Source organism: Nesoenas mayeri (assembly GCF_963082525.1).
Source record: "Nesoenas mayeri genome assembly, chromosome: 3".
Classification (NCBI taxonomy): Eukaryota; Metazoa; Chordata; class Aves; order Columbiformes; family Columbidae; genus Nesoenas; species Nesoenas mayeri.
Window position 1 is genome coordinate 23145336 of NC_137544.1, and position 24520 is coordinate 23169855.

At 33.5% G+C, this 24520-nt stretch overlaps 1 protein-coding gene across 1 annotated transcript in view; it reads right to left on the reverse strand.

Annotated features, from left to right (window-relative positions):
• Nucleotides 1-24520, reverse strand: part of CSMD1 (CUB and Sushi multiple domains 1) — a gene marked incomplete at its 5' end in the record, with an annotated part of 1071510 nt that overhangs the window by 13241 nt on the left and 1033749 nt on the right. Inside the window, 11 exons of the mRNA XM_080341955.1 lie at nt 3369-3413; nt 5117-5296; nt 6403-6514; nt 9273-9346; nt 10932-11105; nt 12019-12192; nt 13561-13740; nt 14933-15109; nt 15742-15924; nt 18006-18179; nt 20638-20826. Of these exons, the coding sequence (XP_080198081.1) occupies nt 3369-3413; nt 5117-5296; nt 6403-6514; nt 9273-9346; nt 10932-11105; nt 12019-12192; nt 13561-13740; nt 14933-15109; nt 15742-15924; nt 18006-18179; nt 20638-20826 (1662 nt within the window). The remainder of the gene's footprint in view (nt 1-3368; nt 3414-5116; nt 5297-6402; nt 6515-9272; nt 9347-10931; nt 11106-12018; nt 12193-13560; nt 13741-14932; nt 15110-15741; nt 15925-18005; nt 18180-20637; nt 20827-24520) is intronic.

Below are 24520 nucleotides of genomic sequence, written 5' to 3' on the forward strand. Positions count from 1 at the left end.
TGTTTGCACTGGCACTGGAGTTTGAACTACCAAGTGAGTGGAAAACCAATACATGGCTTTGAGTACAACAGCTTCAAAGAATCTTAAGTACTCCCTTTCCAAAGAAAAAATGTCTGATTGGAGCTTTACACCAGGTAACCTCAACTTAAGACTAAAAATCTGGGACATTAAATTTCAATTGGTATCTCACAGTCCTTAGAACTCAAGTATTTTCTGCAAATACGAGAATCCTGTAAAGGGTCTTTCAGATTCTTTTTCTGACATATTGCTCGTTTCTTTGCTACAATAGTGGCATAAAGAAAATTCAAAACCTGGCATTCTAAAAATATATTAAAAATGTATTAAAATATTTTTATTGTCTTTGCTTTTAATTAAAATTGTGCATCTGAAGTTATTATGAAGGTGACCATCTATTATTACGGCATGAACCTGACAGGGAGTTTGTAAGACTCCTATAAAGGAGCACAGACCATACTTCTTTTGTCATCTTCAACATCTTCAGTATCTAGTTTCTCTCAATTCTAACTGTCATTAATAGCTGATAACCTTTACAAAATAGTACTATTGACTTGGTATTTACAGAATTTGCACTTGCTGCAGATGCATAGCATCAGTAGGGGAAGAAAATAGCAACATGTATTTCTGCTTCCCCAGTCATGTTTTTGTAAAAGGTTAAAATGCAAGTCGTGCAGTCCCATGGATGCTGCTGAGGAATCGATGTAGCTCTGACCCAGTTCTGTCTAGTCCTTGCAATGTCCCTGCCTTACCCACCCACTGTGGGCATATGCAGAATGAGAAAAATTAACTGGGTATTATTACACTAATATTATATCAAATGTGGATTCATCTCAGAATGTGACAAATGGGGAAAATCATGGCTACTCTATTAAAAAGCTTCCTAAATATTTTTGCAAAGACTATACAAAGTAGTGAGAACTATGGGAATCAAACACCATATTGTAGTTCTTAAACTTCTCTTGGGTATTATAAGAGTTATTTGTATTACAATACACCGTACTGTAAAAGTGAGCTACTATTGCTTATGAAAACATCAATTCTGGCCAAAAAAAAATCAATTTACTAAACAATAATAAACATAATCTGTACTCAGATATCCAAAGGAGGGAAATCAGAACATGAATCTATTCTGTCACAAAAATTTTAGCTTAGCAATATTAGCTTCATCTCCTTTAAAATACAGATAGCACCAAATGGAATTCTACCAAAAGCTGAGATAACAAGGTAAAGAAAATACTCCAAAATACATAGTATTCAATACTAAAGAGAATTCGTATTTTTCAAATACATAATAATAGTGCAGACATGTTTTTTAAAAACATGTTAAAACCTTTCCTTGTTAATTACTGTCATTCACTAAGACATTTTCAGTTTTCTCCTTACCATTATTGCAATTTATTCTGGTTTTGTTTAAAACAAGACCAGTTCTCTTTTAGTGATTTTTTCTTTCAGCTAAGTTCTTCTAAGTAACTGCATTTTTCTGAATTTTGCTGCAAGTTTTCAGACACTTTTCACTCCGGAGCTGATAACGGTAGCAACGGTATGCAGAAGAGGCCCAGGTTTAGACTTATTGCTATGGCAGCCAAGGTTACTGATAAATTTCACACATCCCATAAGTGAAAGGGGTGTATTTGCAAGGAGGGCAGACAGAACAGGTGACTGAAATTGTATTCCATCCCATACATGTCCTATACCCTATGAAAGTGGGAGAGGAAGGTCTCACTCTCTTCGACCATGGCTGGCATCTGAAGAGGACCCTGCCTGTTGTGTCTGTGATCCAAGGCCAGGTTCCAGACCCTGCATCCCTGAATCCAGTTCTGGTTTATTGTGGAGTCCAGCCCAGGACATCCAGGTGCCTGCCCTGCAGCTGCTGGAGCAATGCCAGCTTCACGTGGGCAATGCTGCACTACCCTGGGAAATTCAAGAGTGGATTTGTATATTTTGTATTATTTTCTGTAATTATTAGTAGCATTAGTAAAGCATTTTTAACTTTTTCAACTTGTAAGTCTCTCTCCCTTATCCTCCTATTACCTCTCCTAGTGGAGAGGGTGGTGGTTTAACAGAGAGCATCTTCCATGGTTTATTGTCACTCTGCAGTAAATGGTAACATAATTTTCAATCACAATATTTCTTTTTTTTTTTTTTCTTTTTTTGTAATGCCTTTCAAATACTACGTATTTATCAGAAGTAGTTGTAAGGGACAATATACATGTGAATTGATACTGATGCTTTGCATAGTAAATAAATTTGGAGACTTGGTCTGTATTTTAATTTGGCATTGGAACTTCAAAATCTGTGCGGTAGCAGATTAATGCATGCCTTTAGTGTTCAGTGAGGTGAATCCTCCAATAAACAAAGACTGTATATTAATCATAATGAATGAACATTATAGCCTGCTTTATTGTGAGTCTGTAGAAGTAACGCATTTGAGAAGAATTCATTTGTCGTTTCACCTGACATTCTCACTAATAAACTCACTAGGAAGGTTAATTATTAACAGAAATACCTTTTTATTCCACGTACTCTATAGAGTCCTTCTGTGAACTGTCATGACTGTGAGCCATTAATCTTATTTTCCCTGCAGCTTGCTACAATTCAGAATACAGAGTTGCAAGCTCATTTATTTGGTGAAAACTCTGCTCATTGTTAAATAAGTCAATAAAAAAAACCCTAGGCCTTTCATTTTCTGAAAATGATTGAACCTAGAAAGATCTACATCAAGGATTTCTCAGATGTATTTGTCTATTTTGTCACTGACAGGAATAAAAGGTTAACATGTTAATGATGAGACACAGAAAAGCGGTAGTAATATTTGCCTGCTGCTGGTGGTCTGCACAGTTTAGGAAACCCTATCTTAGACTATCTTGAGAGTGTCCATGAAATTAAGGCCAACAAATTTTCCAAAATTGTTTTGTTCCTTTGTTTGTTTGTGTGTGTGTGGTTTCTTATAACACTTGCAAAGTAAAGGGCAGAACTTGACTGAACCCAGTCCCTGCTATTATAGACTACAGTCATTATAAGGCTCTCCATTATAGCAATCTCTCTGATACACTACATCAAATCTGGTTTTTGTGTATATATATGCTTTATCTTTCTGGCTTGGCAGGGTGTTTTGTGCTATTCACAAAATTGGCACCATAGAAATTAAAAAAAATGTTGTTTGGAAAACAATTTTGTATAATAGGTTTTACATGGCATCTGTTATTATGAAAGACCTCAACATTTATATCCCTATGAAATAAGTAATAAATATTTAATTTCGATATTGGCAATAGTTTTATTATCCGTAAAAGTCTAGGATGTAAATCAATTTAATTTATTTAGATCTAAAACTCTTCTTGTATACAAACCTGGAGTTTTAGTTATTGTTTCATTAACTTCTCTCACTCCTTTACCTACAAGTAAAAAGACAAATTATCACTTTCATGAACATATTTGTTTTATTTTTTTTTAATAGAATGTTAAAACAATTCCTGATGGATGCAATCATTTATTATCCAATAGAGCCATATTTAAAACAGAAATAGCTGGTCTTGAATACTTTAAACATTCAAACCTATACACTTACAGAAAACTACCAGAGAATAATTTAGGTAAACAATATTTTTACTGTGGAAAGCTGAGTTGCTAGCCAAGTATTTAACACATTTAGGCCTAACATTTTTATATCAATCCCAGTGCTATAAAAGAGAGCCTTATAGAGGGGACGAATACTATATCTAATTATGAATAGTAGTATATCAAATATAGTAAAGAGATTTATACATTTATGAAGCAAAGCAGCAAAAGCCAGATAGCTGGATTAAGATGTCAGGATCAGATATCATGGGAAAGGATCACAGCTGGTGTCATTTCCTATATATTTGGCATACTCAGCAGAGTTATGTCCATTGATCCTAGGTCAAGTTTTGGCCTCATATCATTAGCTGGCCTCATATCAAAAAGTCTAATGTCCCATAGGAAGATCTGATCTTGAATGTTTTTGGTTTTTTGATTGTTTGTTTGGTTTTTCTTTAGGAGGAAAAAATCACTGATTAGACTGATCAAGTGCTCAGAAAGCACAAAAAGTGTGGGGCACTGAAGGAGAATTATACCTGCAGACTGTAATCCAATAAAAAAAAAAAGAATTCTTGCTTACTAAAAACTGATTGTATTTTATATTTATTTTTTAGAAAAGTAACAAAATCATAAAATATTGTTTATGGCAAATTATTAATTACATAGAACCCATGAAAAAACACTCTTTATGGAATTAGAATAATAAGATACATTTTTCTGTGTAGATCATGTCCTGACAATTTTGAAACAAAGATGTCTACCCATATATTCATGAAAAATAAAATACTGTTCAAACGTCAAACTGATTTAAGGTTCTTTGACATATTATAATTAAAAATCAAGTTGCAAACATTTTTCCCATGGCATCTGCCTATTTTTTATTTTACTCATATTCTAAATATATATTTTTAAAATTTTTCTGAATTGGGAACTTATAGCCATGTTTATTCACACGTGAAGATCATATTTAGCCCTCATAACTATATACTTAGAGTTACTCTAGCAGAACTATATGAAATTTACATTGATATAAGTAAAAGTGGAATCTGATGCAAAGACTTTTTCTTTTATTTTCATCTTTATTTTAGAAGATTTTCTTAGACAAGAAAAAATACTTGAATGAATCTAAAAGCCAAGCTCTGAAATAACTTTTTCATACATTAAACACTGAACATATTGAAATACTCTTTAAAAGTGTGACATAAAGATAAATACAGTTAAAAGTAATGTTTTATATTGTTTAAGTTTTGTTTGCTGTTGTTAGGGGTAAACTTATGTATCTGTGCCTGTGCATTTACATATACATATCCTCATATTTTCCTCCATGAGTTCTAGATGTTATGCTCACTTTTTCATAAAGTAGAAGCTGTCATGTCATATGTGTCTTTAAGGGCTGAGTGGAAAAAAAATAATCGTATTTAAAATCCTATATAAAATCCTAATTAAAAATCCTAATTAAAATCCTATATAAAATAAAAGTGTCATGGAAAATGAAATCCAACCAAGTAGGGCCCAACATGTCACTTGAGTAATGACTTACTTTTACAAATTGGTGATTTTCCTGTCCATTTCATATCTGGTTTACACGTTCGATGCTCTGATCCACCAGCGAGAAAAAATCCTGGTTGACAGGTATACACCAAAGTGTATCCTAAAGTAGGGAGATCGATTGCTTTCACATCTACATGTGGTGGCGTCTCTGGCTGCCTGCAACCATGAGCTGAAAAGGGTTTTTTAGAGTTAGGAAAAGTGGTGTTAAACAGTTTCCATACGTTTAGAGTAGGTACTTTGAAATAAATGCATGCCAATCTTTTCCCTTTCCTTAAGTAAATTTTGTACACCTTTTAAGAAATGTCAAATAGCTATTACTTGTAAAAGTATCAGACTGTATAGTTTTAGTACTGTGAGAAGATGGAAATTATACTATCACATATTTTTAAACAATACACCAAAATTAAATCATGATAGCAAATGACAACGAGTTAAAGTGAAGCACGTGCCATTATACATGGTGCAGTCATTGGTCTTGTGAATTATTGCACTTTCACAGCTTCAAGCATTGCTTCCATTCAATGTTTTAAAGAGCCTTGACAATTATGGAGAGGTTATTGTGCTAAAATAATTCATTATAAAATTCAATTGAAATTCAATTGAAATAAAGGTTCCATAGGAAGACTTTGTCATAGTACATTGATTATAACAGATATGGTTGCTCAGTATGCATCTTTCTCTGTGCTCCATGGTGTTCATTTATAACAATCCAAATATGGTAATTTGAAACAGGGTAAGAATCTAAGGTCATTCTAACGAATTACTTTTAACTTGATCAGTGTATTTTAATAAAATAGTTAATTGATATTCTCCAACCGATAGAGAGCTATAAATACACTAATCATTTGCATACCCATACCTAGCCCAGAAAAGCTGAATTTTGTTGAGTACTAGTTTATGAATCACAAAATACTAGCCAACAAAATAGCCCCATGCATATTTTGGGCCACGTTCTGTTCTCTATTGATCCAAGACACACAAAACCCCTAGATTAGTTTAAATCAGCCAATTGAGTGGATGAATTACGATAGAGTTTTTGAGTAAAACTGAGAGAATTACTGTGAACCTCATAAAAATATGAAAAATCTTACTTCAAACTAATACCTGAAACACATCTTTGATTTTAGAATAGGAAAAAAAAAAAAAAAACATTTAAAAATACTCTTTTAAACAAAGCTTACTTTATTGTAGCACGTCTTTTACTATGCATTTCCACATGCATCACTTTGTGACTCTCTTAAAATTGCACAATATTAGATAAGAAACCATACATACGAATGCATTCAGATTGTATGCCACTCCAAGTTAAATTAGCAAGACAAGAACGGGTGGTAGATCCTTGAATATGATAACCTTTTCTGCATCTGAAAAAGACTGTGCTTCCAACCTAAGGACCAAAACAAAACAGCAGATAAAAGATCCATTACATGTAGTCAGATATCAAGACAGTAATAAGCTACTAGAGAGATTTTTTCAAAAATAAATATGTCCTCTTTTTACAGCTTCTATTTTTTTTTTTTTAATGTGATTAAAAGTTTGAGTAGCCTTATTTGAAAGCAATAAGTGGAGAAATATTGACAAGGCTGGCACATGGAAAAGAATGACACATACATTGCAGCTTATAAGTTTGTCAGTCTGCCAGAAGCAAACTAAATGACTGAGATGTCTCTCTTTCTTGTACCTCTACTGCATATATTTCAATAGAACTTGATCATAAAGTCTGTTTCAAAGGTTTCTCATTGTGTGCCTTGACTAAAAACTTTTTTTTAAGAGGAAAAAGGAAAACTAAAAACTGTGAAGAACTATTCCATCTACAAATAAATTCACTGGAGAAAACTCTCTGCCACAGTTACCTTACGCTGCATTTGTTACTATAAACTACCTGTTTTACTTGAGATGTTTAATTAGCAGAGTGATGTTATGGGAAGTTTTCCTATGGTCAACTGTGATATGACCTTTGTCACAAGAAAATGTGAACTAACTGAGAAAACTTTCTTTAGACTTCCACTGAGAAAAGAAAAGCATGAAAACTGGATACAAAATAGCATGCGATGAAGAATTTTCATAATATAAGGGATATTGTGTGGAAATTCTAGTAAAACAGACTTATTGATGGTATTGACAAAAGTGGAATACAACTCTAGGTCCAGGTATTTAAGGATACAGGGATGATCAGTAAAGTATTGCTTTCCTTTTGAATAAAACATTCTGGCAATAAATATGATAGAAAGAAATGAAAACAAAACAAAACCACAAAAATTAATATAGTTTGAAATTATGTGACATTAATAATGTAACATTTCACATGGACAAATGCAAGTAAGTTGCAAATAAGTAGTGATCAACACACTTTAATAAAATAGCTTCCAGGTATATAAATGCTGATAGCTCTACACATGTCATAGTAGGACTTCAATGAACATTAAAAATGGGCAGTTATCTTCAAATGTGTCCACCTGTTAACTATACACACAGTTACATAAAAACAGATTAACACAATAGACATTCAGCAAAGGGAACATGAGAACTTCCTAAAATGGCTTGGGAAATTCATTGGTACATTTAAAGGTCAAATTACAGATATGACTTATCTCTTCATTACTTTTTTAAAACATATTAATCTCTCTAGCTTGCCAAGGACATACACCATATCTGTAGTAGAGACTAGAACAGGTTGTGCCTGGTCTGGACTCTAAGTTGTCTTGCTTCTTGTAAAATTGCCAGTTTTGGTATCAGTAAGTAATGATGAGCTGCAGATCCTTCCTTACTGATCAAAAAGTCTAAGCAAACAAATAATGTCTAGGTTCAGAGCTATATTTCTTTCTCATTTTACAGGTGAAAGTAAAAATAAAAGTAGTATACTGTTTGTATAACACTTAGATGAAAAACATTGGAGGCATTCCTAACAGTCACAAACAGAAAGGCCCACTAATCACACACATATATATATACACATATATATATATAATCTACTTCACCAGTAATTGGAGAGAAGTCTTAATCTTGTACCAGATAGTGATCTGAGAGTGAAAGCACATACTTGAGAAATGTGAAATACAGAACAGATGAAGACCTACTATATAATCTAGAGGTCAGTGAGTAGCGAAAATTAGCCTTCATGTTCAACAGAAATTAGAACAGTCCAGTACAAGTCTGGTATTAAAGACAACTTGGGAGGCAGATAAAAGGAGGATATTTAAAAAAAAAAAAAAAATCAAATTAGGTGCAAAGATTAGAGTTGTTTTTGAAGTGATGATGGAAAGAGGTACAGGGTCAAGATGAGACAATAGACAGGCAACTGCACAGCAAAGACAGACAGCACAACTGCAGGAGAGGGAAGGTACAAATAATCACACGAACTTACAGAAATAATTTTTTGAAAAAGTTCTACTAACTTGATCGTAATACCACGTGGCATACTGCCCTATGTTTGGAAATAAGCAGGAAACCCAAACATAGCCTACTATAGAATCTAATCACAAATATTTATACCTATTCACATGAGGTTAATCAATCTATATAGTGATTGTGGATTGGGCACTGTTGCATCTACTTTCATTTTTTCAGTCACTTTTCTGAATGTCACTTGGTAAACTAATAAGCTATGAGGAATCTGGAAATTATAGAAAGGACATTCATCACACAGAACCTGGATCCAACACATAGAATAGTTTCATCTTCTCTGACTGAATAAAATGTAACGTGAATTGCTAATTTAGTAAAGCCACTTACTGACTTTTTTTGTCAAGGACTATATGGCCTTTGGATCAGGCAGGTCCTTGGTTGTTAGGTTACTTACTGACTATTCATCAATGTATGAAAGAATTATGATCATAAAGAAAAGTAATTATATCATGTCGTATCATATTAGGTAATCAATTTATAAATAGTCCTCCTCACTGCAGCCTCCTAAAGGATTTAACACATGATATATTGCAAGGTTAGGAGTTCTTTCTTTAAGCTACACGTTTAAAAAAAAAAAAAAAAAAAAAAAAAGCTTAGAATGAAGCAGGAGATTCATTAAAAAGTAGTAGGAATTTCCTACAATTTACATCAGACACTTAAGCCTACAGATAATTTAATGTATTTGTAATTATTAAATGCATCTTCATTTTAGAAAGCTAATAAATAAAAGAAAGAATTACCTCATAACCTCTGGAACTGTTTTGTATTCCAAAGTGTGGAGTACCAGGGTCTGTACATGTATTGTGAGCCGGATCTAATGTAAAATGTGAAACACAACAGTTATTATTATACTATGGAAAGAACAACTCTAAAACCGTTTGCAAAGGTTAGGTCATTTAATCATTGTCTAGCGATGACAAGAACTGAATTTTTAATGAAATGTGTGTATTTATGTGCATTACATTTGTACTTGCAACTAAATTTCCAGGATAGATCACAGTACACTGTTTCAATACATTGCCATTATTTAAGGGTATTTCTTTACAGGTATCTTTGGTGGTGTAGACTTTATAGATTTAGGATTGCATTATTTTTTGTGAAGCTTATCCTTTTAAACCTTTTTGAATACATAGTATGTCCCGCTATTCACAATGCAGAATGGACATATAGGGAAATCTTTTTTCTTCTTTCTAATGAACAGTTTACTGATTTAGATTTCTAAAAAAAAAAAAAAAAAAAAAAATCAAACAAAAAAAACCCCCACAAAAACAAATGAACCAAAACAAATGAAAACCAACCAAACAAAAAACAACAACAAAAAAAACCCAAACCCAATCTGCCTTCTTGTAGCAAGTAACCAAGGAAACCAAACTTTCAAATAGACTACTACCTCACTCATTGCTGAAGAATGAAAAAACAGTCCCCCCACAAAATGGTATGTCACCAGAATATAACTCTTAATATATTATCTTATGCAATATATAAATAGAAATGTCATAATGACATTTTAAAATTTCACAGTAGGCTTGAGATTCAGCTTTTGAAACCTTTTTGTCTCTGTTACAAAACACAGATGAAGTATGGATTGCCCAGTAAATAAAAAATACAGGCAGAATGAGTTTTGATTTCATATCAAAGACTTATATTGAGGGTTAATGTCTTAATTTAGAAATACAGGCTGCTTTCAATAATTAAACTTACCACCTTTTCCCAGGGCACCCACCCAAGCTCTTCCATATAGACAATGTCTCAGTCAGAGTAAAATATATAAATGGGCTGCAGTCTATATCTGAATGTGTTTGATTAGAAAGATCACCCCAAATTGGATCAAATTCTGATGCCAATTTTACAGGTGACCAGTATTTCTCTCAGTTAATCTGACTACCTAACATGCTAAAAGCCTATCAGTTGCACAACAGTCTAAGAGGAACTGATAGTACTTGGCAGTTTATCAGAATTTCAAGAGATCAGACCCAGCACGCTTCATCCTTTTGAGCTGTACAAGCCACTTTCTAAAAGTCCAAAATCCTTTTTGATTTAGGATTGATTTTGACAAATGCCTTTAACTCTCCAGTGACAGAATGTGGTCTTTAATCTGTCAAAGTCTTCTGTGTATCTAAAAGATTCTAAAAATAGATGGAACAAATTTATGTGCTTGCACTTATTAACATTCTGCATTTCCAGCAGACAAGCAATCACGTAAATTTACAAATTACTTCATATGTGATTGTGTTTATCCTCAATTTTTTATGCTCAAAATGTAACCTTATTTAACTAGTTCTTTTTATATTGCACAGACGTTTTCTATATTTGGAAAGCTAATTGCTAGATTTAAGATAATGTAATAGTTTATCAAGCACATTCTCAGTAGAAGTGGCACAAGTAGTGGTAGTTATTACCAATACATGTTGGCTGAATTCCACTCCAAGTACCATCTGCTTGACAGAATCTTCTTGAAGAGCCTATTAGAATAAAAGGGGGTCTGCACTGAAAGCTAACTTCAGATCTGTAGGTGAAACTTTTTCCATTGAGGCGTCCTTCTGCTGGAGTACCAGGATCACCACAAAACACAGCTAATAAATAAAAAAAAGAAAAAGAAAAACTTATTAAAAACTGTACATAATTCAAGTAAAGTATTCTGCATTGTTTTATGTGCAAGTCAAGCATACTGAATGTGAGTGCAAATGCTGTTCATTTATCTGTGTAGGATTGTAGCTTAGACGAATTCTGGACAGCAATTTAAAATTGATTGTCACTGTTATGGTTATTATAAGCATTAAAGTTAACCTGGAAAAATAGACCTTTTAATTGAGACACTTAAATGCTGATTAGATTTGGATGACAAAGTAATCTCAGAGTAGACAATGCTATACTGTAGTGCTTAAAAATTTATCCAATTTTCACATCAGTCACCCTAAGATGAGTAGGATGGAAAATTTTACCCTAATTAAGTAAAAGAAAAAATGTTTGTCAGAGTCCTGACAAGATTTCAAGCACTGAAAATGGTGAGTTGACAGATTTAGAAGAAGCTGAAAAACAAATACAAACAAGATATGAGATTATGTACTTCATGAAAGCAAAAAGAATTTAGAAAGGAGAGCAAGGCTATGAGTTTAAGGGTTAGGATCTTTGTTTTCACCTGTGAATTGAAATGGAAACAGGGAGGAAAAAAGGAAAAGTATAAGAGAAAATTTTAATCATGCTTATCAAAAGTGAAATTCAAAACATGCAAAAATATTATCAGTAAGGTAAATGGTGATGGATCCAATTAGGTAATAACAAATGGAAATTTTGGGGAAAGGAAGAAAACCATGGCCTTAAACAGGTACAGCCACTCGATTTCGTAAGATATGTTTGAGAGAAGCCTGCAGTAATCCATATATTATGTGATATAGTTGAGATGTTTTTAAACTGTGAGAAACTGACTGTGCCCCAAGAGAATTGACTATAGAATTGGTCCAACACAAAGGTACCCCGAAAACTTACGCAAACATTGAGGAATGTCTCCCCGCCAAGTTCCTCGGCCTTCACAGGAGAGAATAGCTGTTTTAGATAGCTGATAGCCTTCTGCACAGCTGTAACTCACACTGGCCCCCCACCGATAATCAGATCCTTCCACTTTCCCATAGAGAACTGGTGGAGGGGGGCCACAGGTAATAGCTGTATCACAAAAACAAAAAAAAAAAAACCAAAAACAAACACAAACAAACAAACAAACAAAAAGTTACAATTTCAAGACTTTATAAGAATCAGGAGAATGCAACATAATATCTACCCACACTTTTGAAACTAAAAAAAAATAAAAAATTCATGCTGTTCAGTTCCAACAAAGCATTCTTTTGTTGACAAAGCAGCCTCTAATAGGCAGAAAAACGATTTAAATACAAAAATACCATCTCTAGGTTTAGGAAGTCCCTGAGGTCTAGGTTGCTGGAAGCTGGAAGAGTATATAGCTTACCTAGTTTTGAATCTTTTCCCTGAATATTCATTATTGATCATTGTTGGCAACAGGCTACTCAGCTAGAGGAAAGTTTTCAGTAAATATTATTTATTTCAATAAATATGTTTCTATGATTCTATGAATATAAATATTTTCATTTTATTTTAAACTATTTTTGCAGCGCTACTTAAAGCCTTTAATACAACTTTATTCATTTATCTGCTCATTTTCTAAGGCTTTCAGCACATAATGGACATTGACTTTACTGGTAAGTAGTGGCTAAGACTCTTTAAAAGTATTCTGATTTTTTTCCAGCTTCTCTAAGTGTGCCCAAGATCTGGAATGACACAGATTACATTTACACCTCAGTTCTTTCAGCAAAAAGGACTATCATAAAATCACTTGGTGTTTTTACAACAGAAAATGTAGTCTGTCGAATCTACATGACAAAATTTAATTAATAGGTTAGACTTAGGCATCACTTTAAAGAGGTGCTAAGCGAGTTGGCAGTCTAGGCCTTTCATAAGCAGAAGATACTGTTAAATTTAGTCTCTGAGCTGCTGTAGTGGTGCTAACAATTTTGACCAGGCTGCCTCATTTGTCTTTCAGTCTTATCTCCGTTATGACCTTTATGTTAGTACTTGTAATTAGATATTTGTGAAGCACCTTTTTTGGATATTTATGATGACTGCTGCAGAAAGGGAATCTTTTATAGAAAGTTTGGTTTGCAAAATCCCTTCACAGAATTTTGGCCATCTAATCCAAGATAAAGGGCCCCAAAAGGAAAATGAGTACTTCATTCCTAGCATTTTAAATGGAGCATTCTGACAATCTTCATTGCAGAGTGATTTTGTGATTTTGTTCTACTCTAGTCATTAATGTTGCTATTCTGACTGATATTTTACCATAGCATATGTGCAAAATAAATACAAATTTTACACAAGAACTTATAGTTAAATTTCCATGTTAATTTTCCCAGAGAATGTTTTGACTTTTTTTTTTTTTTATATAAATAAATCCACTGATTAGTGAATTTCACATATAGTATCAAAACAATATTTGTAAAATATTCAAGTCTGAAAGCACACCTTTGCAAATTGGTTTACTCTGGTTCCATGTGCTATCTTTTATACAACGCATCGTAGATGAACCGGGAGGCTCCATCAGGTATCCTGGATTGCACTGATAGCTGACTGTCTTATTAAAGGTAAAATCACTTCCAAACTGAATGCCATTTGCTAATGCACCTGGATCTCCACAGCTGATCACTAGTTAGGAAAAGGAAAAAAAAAGGGTATTTTTTCAATAAACATGTAATGAAACATCGAACTAATGTCCTTTCTCTTTAGTATACAAAACAAGACAATTTTTGATCAATATATTTCACACAAAATCAAAAATATAATTTTAGCTAAAAAGTCATAAGTTTGAGGCATTGCAATAGCATGGGCCAAATATAGTGTTCCTTAAATACACTAGCTTAAGCTGGTACACTCTAATACTACTTCAGACTGTTCTGTTGGTGGCAGTTCTGATAGGATTTTTTCCTTCCTTTATACTGGGATCTTTGTCACATTACACCTCATGTTGATGGTGCAATGCAATTCCAGCAAAGTTATGAAATTCCTCTTGTTGTTGTTGTTGTATCCCTGTGCTGACGTACTATCAGGCTGGCCTTGTCACTGGCCCTGCTGGTCTTGCAGCACTCCCTACTCTCTTTCCCTGATAGAGTAGCCCAGTCTTGCTGTTCTCTGATTCTTGGTCCTTAGCAGAGTGGTTATTGGTCAGAGCTGACTCATTTGACTCACGATAAATACTGGGACAGTAATGTGCCCGATTAGGCAAAATCTAATTTAGAACTATGAGAACTTTCATACTCTATACATGGAGCATTCTGACAATCTTCATTGCAGAGTAATTTTGTTCTACTGTAGTCATTAATGTTGCTATTCTGACTGAAATTTTACCACAGCATATGTGCAAAATAAATACAAATTTTACAGAAGTACTTATCTAAATAACTTAGTTACATTTCCATGTTAATTTTGCAAGAGAATGTTTTGACTTTTTTTTTTTTTTTTTTTTTTTTTTTTTGTTTTAATAACTAAAGGCACTGAAACCCAGAAACACACAAAACCCAAAAAACCAAACCCACCACAACTAAGGGAACCTCTAGAGGAACACGTATTCTTAGGAATAATGTTCTATTTTCTATATTGACATTAACGAGGTAAACAAATAAAGAAAAATTACCTATGTATCCATCTTAAAAAGATAGTTCCAAAAACATCTAGCATGTATAGAAAGGGCATCTACTTTAGACATATAGAGTATTAATGTATTACAAGACAGATGACAGGAGAAAAAGCGTTATTTTATCGCATAAAATAATAATTTTGATTAGGAAGGCTGGATGACTTATTATTTTAAAGCTTTAGAGGAATAAAGTTTATTTCTGACCTGTGCAGTCTGGAGCAGTGCCAGTCCATGTCCCATTAGCAGTACAATGTCTAGTAGTCAGCCCTGAAGTTTTGTAACCTTCCCAGCAGGCATAAATGACTGAGCTGGAGAATAATATTCCATCGGTGTATATTATCATACCATTGGCTGGGGTCCCAGGGTTCCCACAAGATACAGCTGTGAAGAAAAGTTTAGAAAAATCAATATGCCATGATAGGTGACTAAATAAAAGCAAAGCCAGCTAGGTCAGTAGCCCATCTTTTAAAAAAGCTGTAGTAAGTTTTACTATTAATAAGAAAATGTTTAATAGGTATGTTCTTATAACTTATTTCTCTTTGTTAATATGATCATTTTATTTGAATTTGTGGGTTTGTTTGGTTTTGGTTGGTTGGTTGATTGTGGTTTTTTGTTTGTTTTTTTCCAATTGTGGATTCAGATAGCTTTCACTGCTTGTTCCACTCCACCCAATACAGTCACTGGAGAGAATAAAGCTCATTCCGAAATTTCTGACAGATCTGTGCCTTTGTTTTGCCTCTGGTTTATTAATCACAGGAAACTATTATCTTCCTGCCCTTTTCTTTTTTGAATCAAGAAAAGAACAGATATTTTGTATTGGCCTCCATATCTTCTGGGCATTTGTAGTTATACATTAAGGAAATGGTTATGTTTCAGCTTCATACATCTGAGATTTCTACAGTGCAATATGAAAATGTGTTTCTGGAACAGAATTTCTTTTTAATTAAAGAATAAAATATCATTAGCAAATGTCATTCAATGTTGTCACAAATGTGGATGGTATTAATACCTACCTTCACACACAGGCTGTACACCTGACCAGGAGCCATTAAGTAGGCATGTTCGTTCAGCAGATCCTCTCAGCTGATAGCCCATTTCACATGAGAAACGTAGCAGACTTTTTATTTTGAACTCATCCCCTAGTCTAGACCCATGAGCTGGTACTCCTGGATCGTCACAATAGCCAGGATTATTTCCTGTAAAACACAAGAGAGCAAAAATATTGGCAGAGATGTTATGTGCAAATGTAGTGGTAGTTAAAATACTCTCTTGCAAATAATAGTACTAACTACATTGTTTCTGATATAATTAACCACTTTTCTTCTGGTGCGAGGGCATGAAACCAAAGCCAAAGAGGAAAATAACGTCTTTTTAGCCTACTTCTTATGTCAAACTTGTATGGACCTAAACATAGAATATGATATAAATAAAATATAAAATATTATTGTGAACCTGTCCCTGTCATTTTTTCTCAGTTCAACAAATTTGTTGCCTTTCACATTGTATTTCATTGTTCAACTTCTCTGCTAGTAATAACATCTAATAACAAACATTAGATATCAGTAAGAGTGAAGAAAAACACATTCAAGTTTCTTGAAATATATATTTACATTACATATATTCAGAGAAAAGACTAAATGGCACTTGGACCCCTGTGCCTGTCAAGAATGAAAAGGACACCTCCTAATTTTCCTAATAATTTAAATTAACCTGCAAGTATTGGTTACAATTTTTAAAGAGAAAGAAAGTGCTACAAAACAGACCTCTCAGACATGTCCTCATATGTTTGATGAACCAGTCAATTCCCTTATTAGGTAAAGTGACTGCTAGAGGAAATACTACCCAAGAAGGTCAAGGAAGTATTGTCTCAGTATCAACAATTTATTATATATTTTGACATAAAATTGTGTCTGTCCTAAATCCCTCTGTGTCTAATTTGTGGTTCATAGCAACATTATCCTTTGTTCTCCATTTTTAAGTTGTACATCTAGAGTGAATTTCTATTAAAACTATGTTACTTTTGTTGTTGTTGTTGTTTCCAAAATATGCATAAGTAATTCCATATGTGGAAGTCTTTATCTTATCTTCTTACATATGTTTTTCATCATAGGCATACCTCTGAGATGGAGGACAATATAATGAATAAAAGAATAACAACAGCAAAATGTTGAGAAAACCAAACTTTCGTTTCAGAAACTATTATTTTCTAAAGTTGGAAAGTACGATTATGTATGTGTCATAAGGTTTCAGTATAACAAGTTTGATACAGACACTTTGGATACAATCAGTGCTCTTAGGAATTTAGAGAGATCCCAGACGACTGGAAGCTGGCAAACATCCCAATCTACAAGAAGGGCTACAGGAATGACCCTGGCAACAACAGGCCTGTCAATTTCACTTCTGTGCCTGACAAAATCACGGAGAAGTTTATTCTGGGAGTTATTGAAAAACATTTGAATGACAACGCAGTCATTAGTCCCAGATAGCATGGGTTCACGAAGGGAAGTCCTGCTTAAAAAACTTAATTTCTTTCTATGACAAGGCTGCCCATCTAGTTGATGAAGGGAAGCCTGTTGATGTGATATTTTGGGTTTCAGTAAAGCAGTGGAAGATTCTCCTTAGATTAGGATGCCATCTAAGGGAAGTTCCTAGAGGACTGAGACACCTTGCCTTATTGGTAAGCGATCTTCTGGGTACCATTGAGAGTCATCACTTTGTATGAGTGGGAAGATGAGCATTTTGAATCATAATTCTAGAGTTTTGGGATCCATTGAGTCTGAATTGTCTGTGTAGTAACTGAATTCCTAACCAGTATCTGAATCTATTTTTCATAATGCTGTCAGAGTGCTGAATAATTTTTGATAAACCTCATTTCTGTCTGGTTCTCTGCTAAACAATTCTGGTCAGAATAAAGTCTCTTTTGAGCTTGTCACCTGTTTAAATTGATTTTTGGGATGCCTCTGTGACAGCTAACTAGTAACCTTTGCTGCGGTGGATTTTAATCAACATTTTCTTATGTGACAACCTTTGTTTACACGAAACACTGTTCATGAAGATAAAGTGTTAAATTTATCCTTTTTAAGCAGAACTCCACCAGGTTTTAAACAGCATTTTGTGGCTTCTATATACTGCAGTATACAACTATACCATCTAGCTAAGCAGTAAACATACAAACTAATAATAAAGAGAATGAGAAAGTATATGAGAATATTTTGGTTGAGAATAGCCTTATTCATGTAATTAAAGGTGACATTCAGATGATGGCTGGTACAAGTACCTGAACAGTGAGGGAGAGTTCCACTCCAGTGGCTATCTTCTTGGCACTCTCTAGTAGAATTTCCTATAAGCTTTCGACCCGCTGTGCAAGAATAGTGAATTACGGAGCCATATGTAAATTTGTTTCCTGAAAGAACTGCATTGGCAGGTACCCCAGGATGTCCACAAGAAATGGCTAACAGAGAAAAAACCACAATATTATAAGACTATTTCATGCCACAAAAAAGTCCTATTATAATGTTCAAACATGAGGCTAGCTCCACACAACACAAACTTCTGTTAAGATTTCAACTCCAATATATCTTCAATTTTGCTGTTGCTATAGGTGATTTACTGCTTGGTTGTAAGATTAAACAAAAAACTACTTGTAAAACTAACCTATCTAGTTTAGCCTTTCCCTGAAAATATGCAGAACACTCTTTCCTCATGCATTTCTGTTCACTGTCCTTCCCTACAAAAAATACACATTATTTCTGTTAAGGCTGAGAAGGAAGAAAGAATGTGGTAATGTGTGCATATATTACAGATACTATAATTGTAAGTAGCTTTATCACATCTATAAAATAACGAGATCCAGTTTAGGCACTATAAAGAAATTTTTAAAAGTTCAATCTGTAGTAGTATTATAACAATGTGTTGTACTAAAGTGAGCAAAAGGAAAATGTATTACTGATAATTTTGTAAATTATTAATCATATTTGTACTTGAGTTAATGTGTACATTTTGTTTGAGAAAAAAATAAGATAAACTGGGTGATCAGAATTTTTGGAAGAAAAACATAAATGGATCACATTAATGTGGCTGTATGATGATTGTCACAAGTAGCATGAAATTTTCACAGATTATGGAGAAGAAAAGAAGCATTCATTTTTAAGCAATGACACTCATAGGTACTGTTCTGCATATAAAAAAGTAGTGTCTTTCTATTTTTTTCACTCTTGTGTCCAATTTGGGTTCAAAATTTTTCTCATCTGCGTCTCTAAGCACTTTGCCCTACCACCAAAAGCAATCTTAATGCTTGAAAATGAGAGATTATCACTGAAAACCTTTGAAAATTACATATCTTTCATAGTACTTGAAAAGACTCTGACCGACTTCATCTGTTAATAGACAAACAAATCTTTCTCATCAAGAGACCTATTCATTTCACTGTTTTTTTTTCTTGGGGGAAAGGATGTTTAATTTGCCATGGTGATATTTAGGATTCAGATAGTGTTACAGTACACGAGCAGCAAATTAGTGGAAGCTAATCTAGTAGGAGACTGAGGAATGCAGGCACCTCCCAGAATAATATGAAAGTTCCTACAGCTTCAAACAGTAGTCCCCAGAGCAAGGTCAGGAATCCCTATTTGAGGAGATGGACAAAAATTACTTTCCTTGAGCACTGCCTAAAAACAAAAAGCCATGTAAATGCTGTCAAACCTCCAAAACACTTGATGTGGAAAAATGGGTAGCTAATCTACGTGATTTAGGTTCCCCATCTTCTTTTTCCCCTTGCATAAGGAATGTCCCTTCACATTGAAACCCCAGTTCGGGCAGTAGGAAGGGATCACCAATAGAATTTGGCCATGGACTTTAAAAATGTTTTTTTCTAAGATACAAAAAGTAAGGCTTATTCTTGCATCAGGAAAATATTCTTGTCAAATGAACAATTTTACACATTTATTTTGTATTTGAAATGCTGTATTTTTTTCAATTATTTTATTATTGAATTGTAAAGAAATGAAGTTTTCAGATTATCATTCTTATTGACAGATACTGAAACCTCACAGTGTTGTGAAAATCAAAATAAAACTGCTTGAGTCATGTGGATATTAGATATAAAGTAGCAGGAAGAAAGCAAATGTTAAAAAAAAAGAAACAAATTCACCAGTTATATTTATTGAACTGATTGGTTTGTAAGTATATTCATAAAATAAATCATTTAAATAAAAAAATAATTCTGTAGAGCAAAAATTTTAAAATCATCTGATGTGTTTGCAAATTAAAGTATACTTTCATTTTGTTATTTCCTCTAATTGCATTGTAATTCAGAAATCTAATGTCAGAAAATTAATAGTGATCAGAGAAGAAAAATATCTCAGAGGAAAATGAAAGTCAGCCAAACTCTTATTTTGTAGAGTTCTGAAGCTCACTGAATTGGTTATAGGAAACAGCAGAAGATTTCCTCCCTTTCCAAGGGAAAAAGTGATGGAGGAAGTATGAAGTGATGGTATAAAAAGATCACCTTGAGCAAAATTTTCTTACATAACGTATCATAGATCCGTACTTAGATACACACTTCATACTCTTAAAAAAAAAAAAAAAATCTGCAATAGGCATTAATGTTCTTAGGCTATCAATCTAAATGATATCATATAAATAATAACTTTAGATTTCTTTAGCTATTTTCAGATATCTTAATGGTACACCTAAAGGGTAAATTAATCTTAACTTTCTGGCAGTTGAAATGATAGCTCCACAGTTTCCCCTAAACCCATTTAAATAATGATAAGTTGCAGAGAGCTTAATATTTTCTTACTGAGCTGTACAATTTGCAATATGTTGATCCTAAAGTCCTTTTTTGTTCCTCAAGAGATGGCTAAAAATCACACACTACTCTTTAATGTTAATAAAACTGAATGAATACTTACACAAACACTTTGGTAGTGATCTGTCCCATAAGCCATTAGCTTTACAGGTCAAAGCAGATGAACCCAATAGATAAAAGCCCTTCTTGCAGTGGTATGCCACACTTTTTCCGTATTTGAAACTTTCAGGGTAATTCTGCTGTCCATGTCGAATTGCATTTTCCACAAAGCCAGGATCGGAACAGTTCACCACTGTAAGACAAATGGTGTTCATCACTGATGCATAGTAGAAATGTCATAAATAAAGAGTAACACTGTATTTTTTGTTCTTTCACTAGCGGCTCATGATTGCAATCCATGTAATATACTTTGTGGTTTTTATTTCACTTAAATATCAGATATGTTGACTCTTAAGTGAGTCTCTAGATCCTTTTGCTTTGAAAGTAATACTATGATTTTACTCCAGTTCTTGTAACAGTCTTGGACATATAAGAGAAATCAAAGGAATTTTTAATTGTTCTTTTGGTAGGCTTGGTTTGGTCTTACATTTATTTTTTATGAGAAGGAAACCAAATAAAAATCAAACCAGTATATAGTTTAAATAACACTTGAACATTTTTAAAAATTTCCTGTCATGAGAAAAATTGCTTCCAATATTAGCAAGAACATTTTCTGCTATTATTGTGCAGAACAGAAGGAAGATGGTGAAAAAATCAAATATTTGATATTGGAGTGGAAGTGAGGGCAGGCATGAAATGATTTTTCAGATAGCAGTTAAAAACCTAAAAAGTTCTGGGGTATTGTCATGACTGTTCAGTTTTTGTATAAGGCAAATCTACCCTCCTCAGACCTTTGTTTCATACTCTGCAGTGCACATGATGGTTTGCTGGCAGAATATTATGATGAGACACTGAAGTCTCGACTGCAAACTCCCAGTTTTGCTCTCTATTCATCTGAAAGTCCTCTGAAAAGCTATAAATGCCTCCTCCACCCCTCCCATCTTCACTCTAAGCAAAATGGTATAAATAAAAAAAATACTTGGAATATTGTTAGTTTTATAAATTACAGTTCATCAAACAATGACAGGAATCTACCTTTTAAGTAGATCATCTAGTTCAAATTAATTTTCAAAAAAAAAAATGAAACCAATGGAGAAGAATGTCAGATAGAATTATCTTTTTAGAGGTAAGATATATGGAGTCACTAATGCACTGTTTTTTATTCCTGAATCATTTTTTCAAAAGGTTAAGTTTTATTATACATATAAATTAAATGTACTGATTAGCTAATACACTAGAAAAAATCAGCTTTTGCAAATGTTTGTTCATTGAAAGAACATTTCATACAATCAACTAAAAAGTATCAGTATTTTAAAGAAATATTAACATGTTAAAATGTTCATGAAAAACAGTTACAATTGTTTCTATTTCTCTTTTATAGACACAATCTTAACAGTATTAGATGTTCATTATTTCAATTGTGCAATGGATTCTATACAAGCATATATCTGGGTCTAAAGAACATCCCATACGAATCCAAATTTTTCTTTCATAAAAATTATTTTAGAAGTAATATATGCAGCTGGGGGGAGAAGGATAACACTCTTTGACATGAAGAAATCTTATTTGCCATCTACTGATTGTTATTTAAAACACTGAAAATTATGCATAGAAGAAAAATATCTGGTTTTATTTTTTATTTTTATTTTTTTTTCCTCTTGAAGTAGTAAAGTTACAAAGACTCCGGACTGAAACTATTCCCATTCTGTTTTATGGTGAATCCTATGAAATAATTCACTAAAGAAGTTACATTGAGCTTACATTATAACAGTATAGCTTATATTTCATAGTACCAACAATTATTTAAACTTAGTTTTATGACCTTATAAATGTTATACATAAATCAGATATGAGCAGGTTACACAAATATGTGTTTATGCTGGGATTTAACTGACAGAAGCAAATATCATTTTACTCACTGACTTTTTTGCTATCTCATAAAAGAGGGGAAAATGCAAAGTCCTAAAATCTGATGGCTTTTTTTGAAGTTGTGAAAGATCTGGATATGGAAGACCCTGTCTCTGTGCTTGCTTAGAAGAACTCTGAAAATTCCTGTTTCTGGGGATTTGTATTTAAGAGTACCATCAAGAGAAAATGCTTTTTTCTTTTTACATTACATAAAAAAAATACATTTCATTCTTTGTAACTGCTTTTTCCATTCTTACCAGTTATTGTCAACTGAGTCAAATTCTTTCACTGGCAATACTACTACCACTGTAGAAGAGAGACACCAGTGAAAGTTTCTAAAACATACAGAACATTGACATGAAGCCCTACCAAAATATTCAGCTAGAGCTAAATGAGCTCATGTGTCTGTACTCACAGTGCAATTCTTTGTCAGAGAAACTAGCACACCTCCCAGAAGCAATGCATGCTGCATCCCAATTAACCCTGTTTTTTAGGCAATTAGATATAGTGTAGTGCTGTGTAGATGATGCTGTAAAGCTTCTGCTTTTGGAAACAGCCTGCATACTTACAAGTTGTTTTATACAAATATATCTTTATACTCAATCTCTCTACAAATGTTTATGATTTCCTTAACATTTGAAGCTACATTTGTATCAATATGAAGTAAAGAATACCAGCAATTGTTCTCTGGCATGAGGCAAGTAGACAATGTCCATGTCTATGCTGTTGTGCTCTGCTACTCTCCAGACTTGAATGGATTTCTCTGAAGTGCTCATGAAGAATGGACCTGCTGCCCATGCCCAAGCTGAACCATGCTTCAAACAATTCCTGTGGATGTGCTACTTGTTCCTAATGAAAAACTTTTTGAAGAAGCTTCTTAATTAGTAGAGGCAATTAAATTCCCATGCCTAGACACTGTATAGTTCAAACATGTAGATTTAATTTCAAATGCAGAAGAGAATATTTCACAATCTGTCTATTTATCTAAAATTATTATTATATGGTAACGCAGTTTTGATCCCTGACTTCACAGTAACACATTATCAGTATTGTGACCCATTATATCACAAATTGATGACCAAGGCTGTATGGAATATTTGTACTGGTGTAGCACTGAGTTTAGGTCTTCTGAGACTTATGTCTATGCTCTAATGAGTACCCCATTTTGTAATGAAACTGCATACTGAAAAGTAACTACAGCAAATTAACACTTTTCTGCTCTACTGTCATCTACCTATTTTAGCACCCATTTTGATTACCAGGAATAATAGCTCTTTCATAAAATAAATTCTGTGCAGATAAAAAAAGTATGGAAGTTAATTGTCTGCATGATTGTAAAAATCCTCTGCAATAAAACCCCAAAAGACTCTAATAGCTCAAAAATGAATTAATATGAATTTACAAATAATATTTAATACTTTATTGTTTTAGAAATCTTATCCTGGTGCAACTAGGACTCCTAGCTGTACTCATATAAATCCACAGTACAGGTGCCTGTTTAGTAGCCTCCATTTAATATTATCCACATTTGTTTAAACTCATTGGCTGAAATAAGAGCTTTGAAACAGAGGTCTGAGTTTATGTGCTTTATTAGGATGATGAGTTCCATACTGTTCAGCTATATCAGATTATAATGAACACAAGAAAGAGCTCTGACTCAGCTTCACAAGACTGGAAGTTCTCTGTTGTGCTTCCAATGTTTAAAAACACTAACTATTGCAAGAAAACATGTTTTACTGTACATGTCATGGAGGCCCCTCGAGGTTAATTTAAGGGACAACAGGGTCCAAAACAACTTTTATTAAACCAGTGAGAAACAGGGTTTTAGCACTCCAAAAGTGACTTAAATACAGGTTCGGATATCAGTTGAGGAAAATTATTAAGGGACAGAAACAAATACAACAGGCGGTCCCCAGAGTGCATGCAGATGGCTTCACCCAAAACAATGCTGGAGCCGTCCCTGAGTCCCGGAGAAGCAC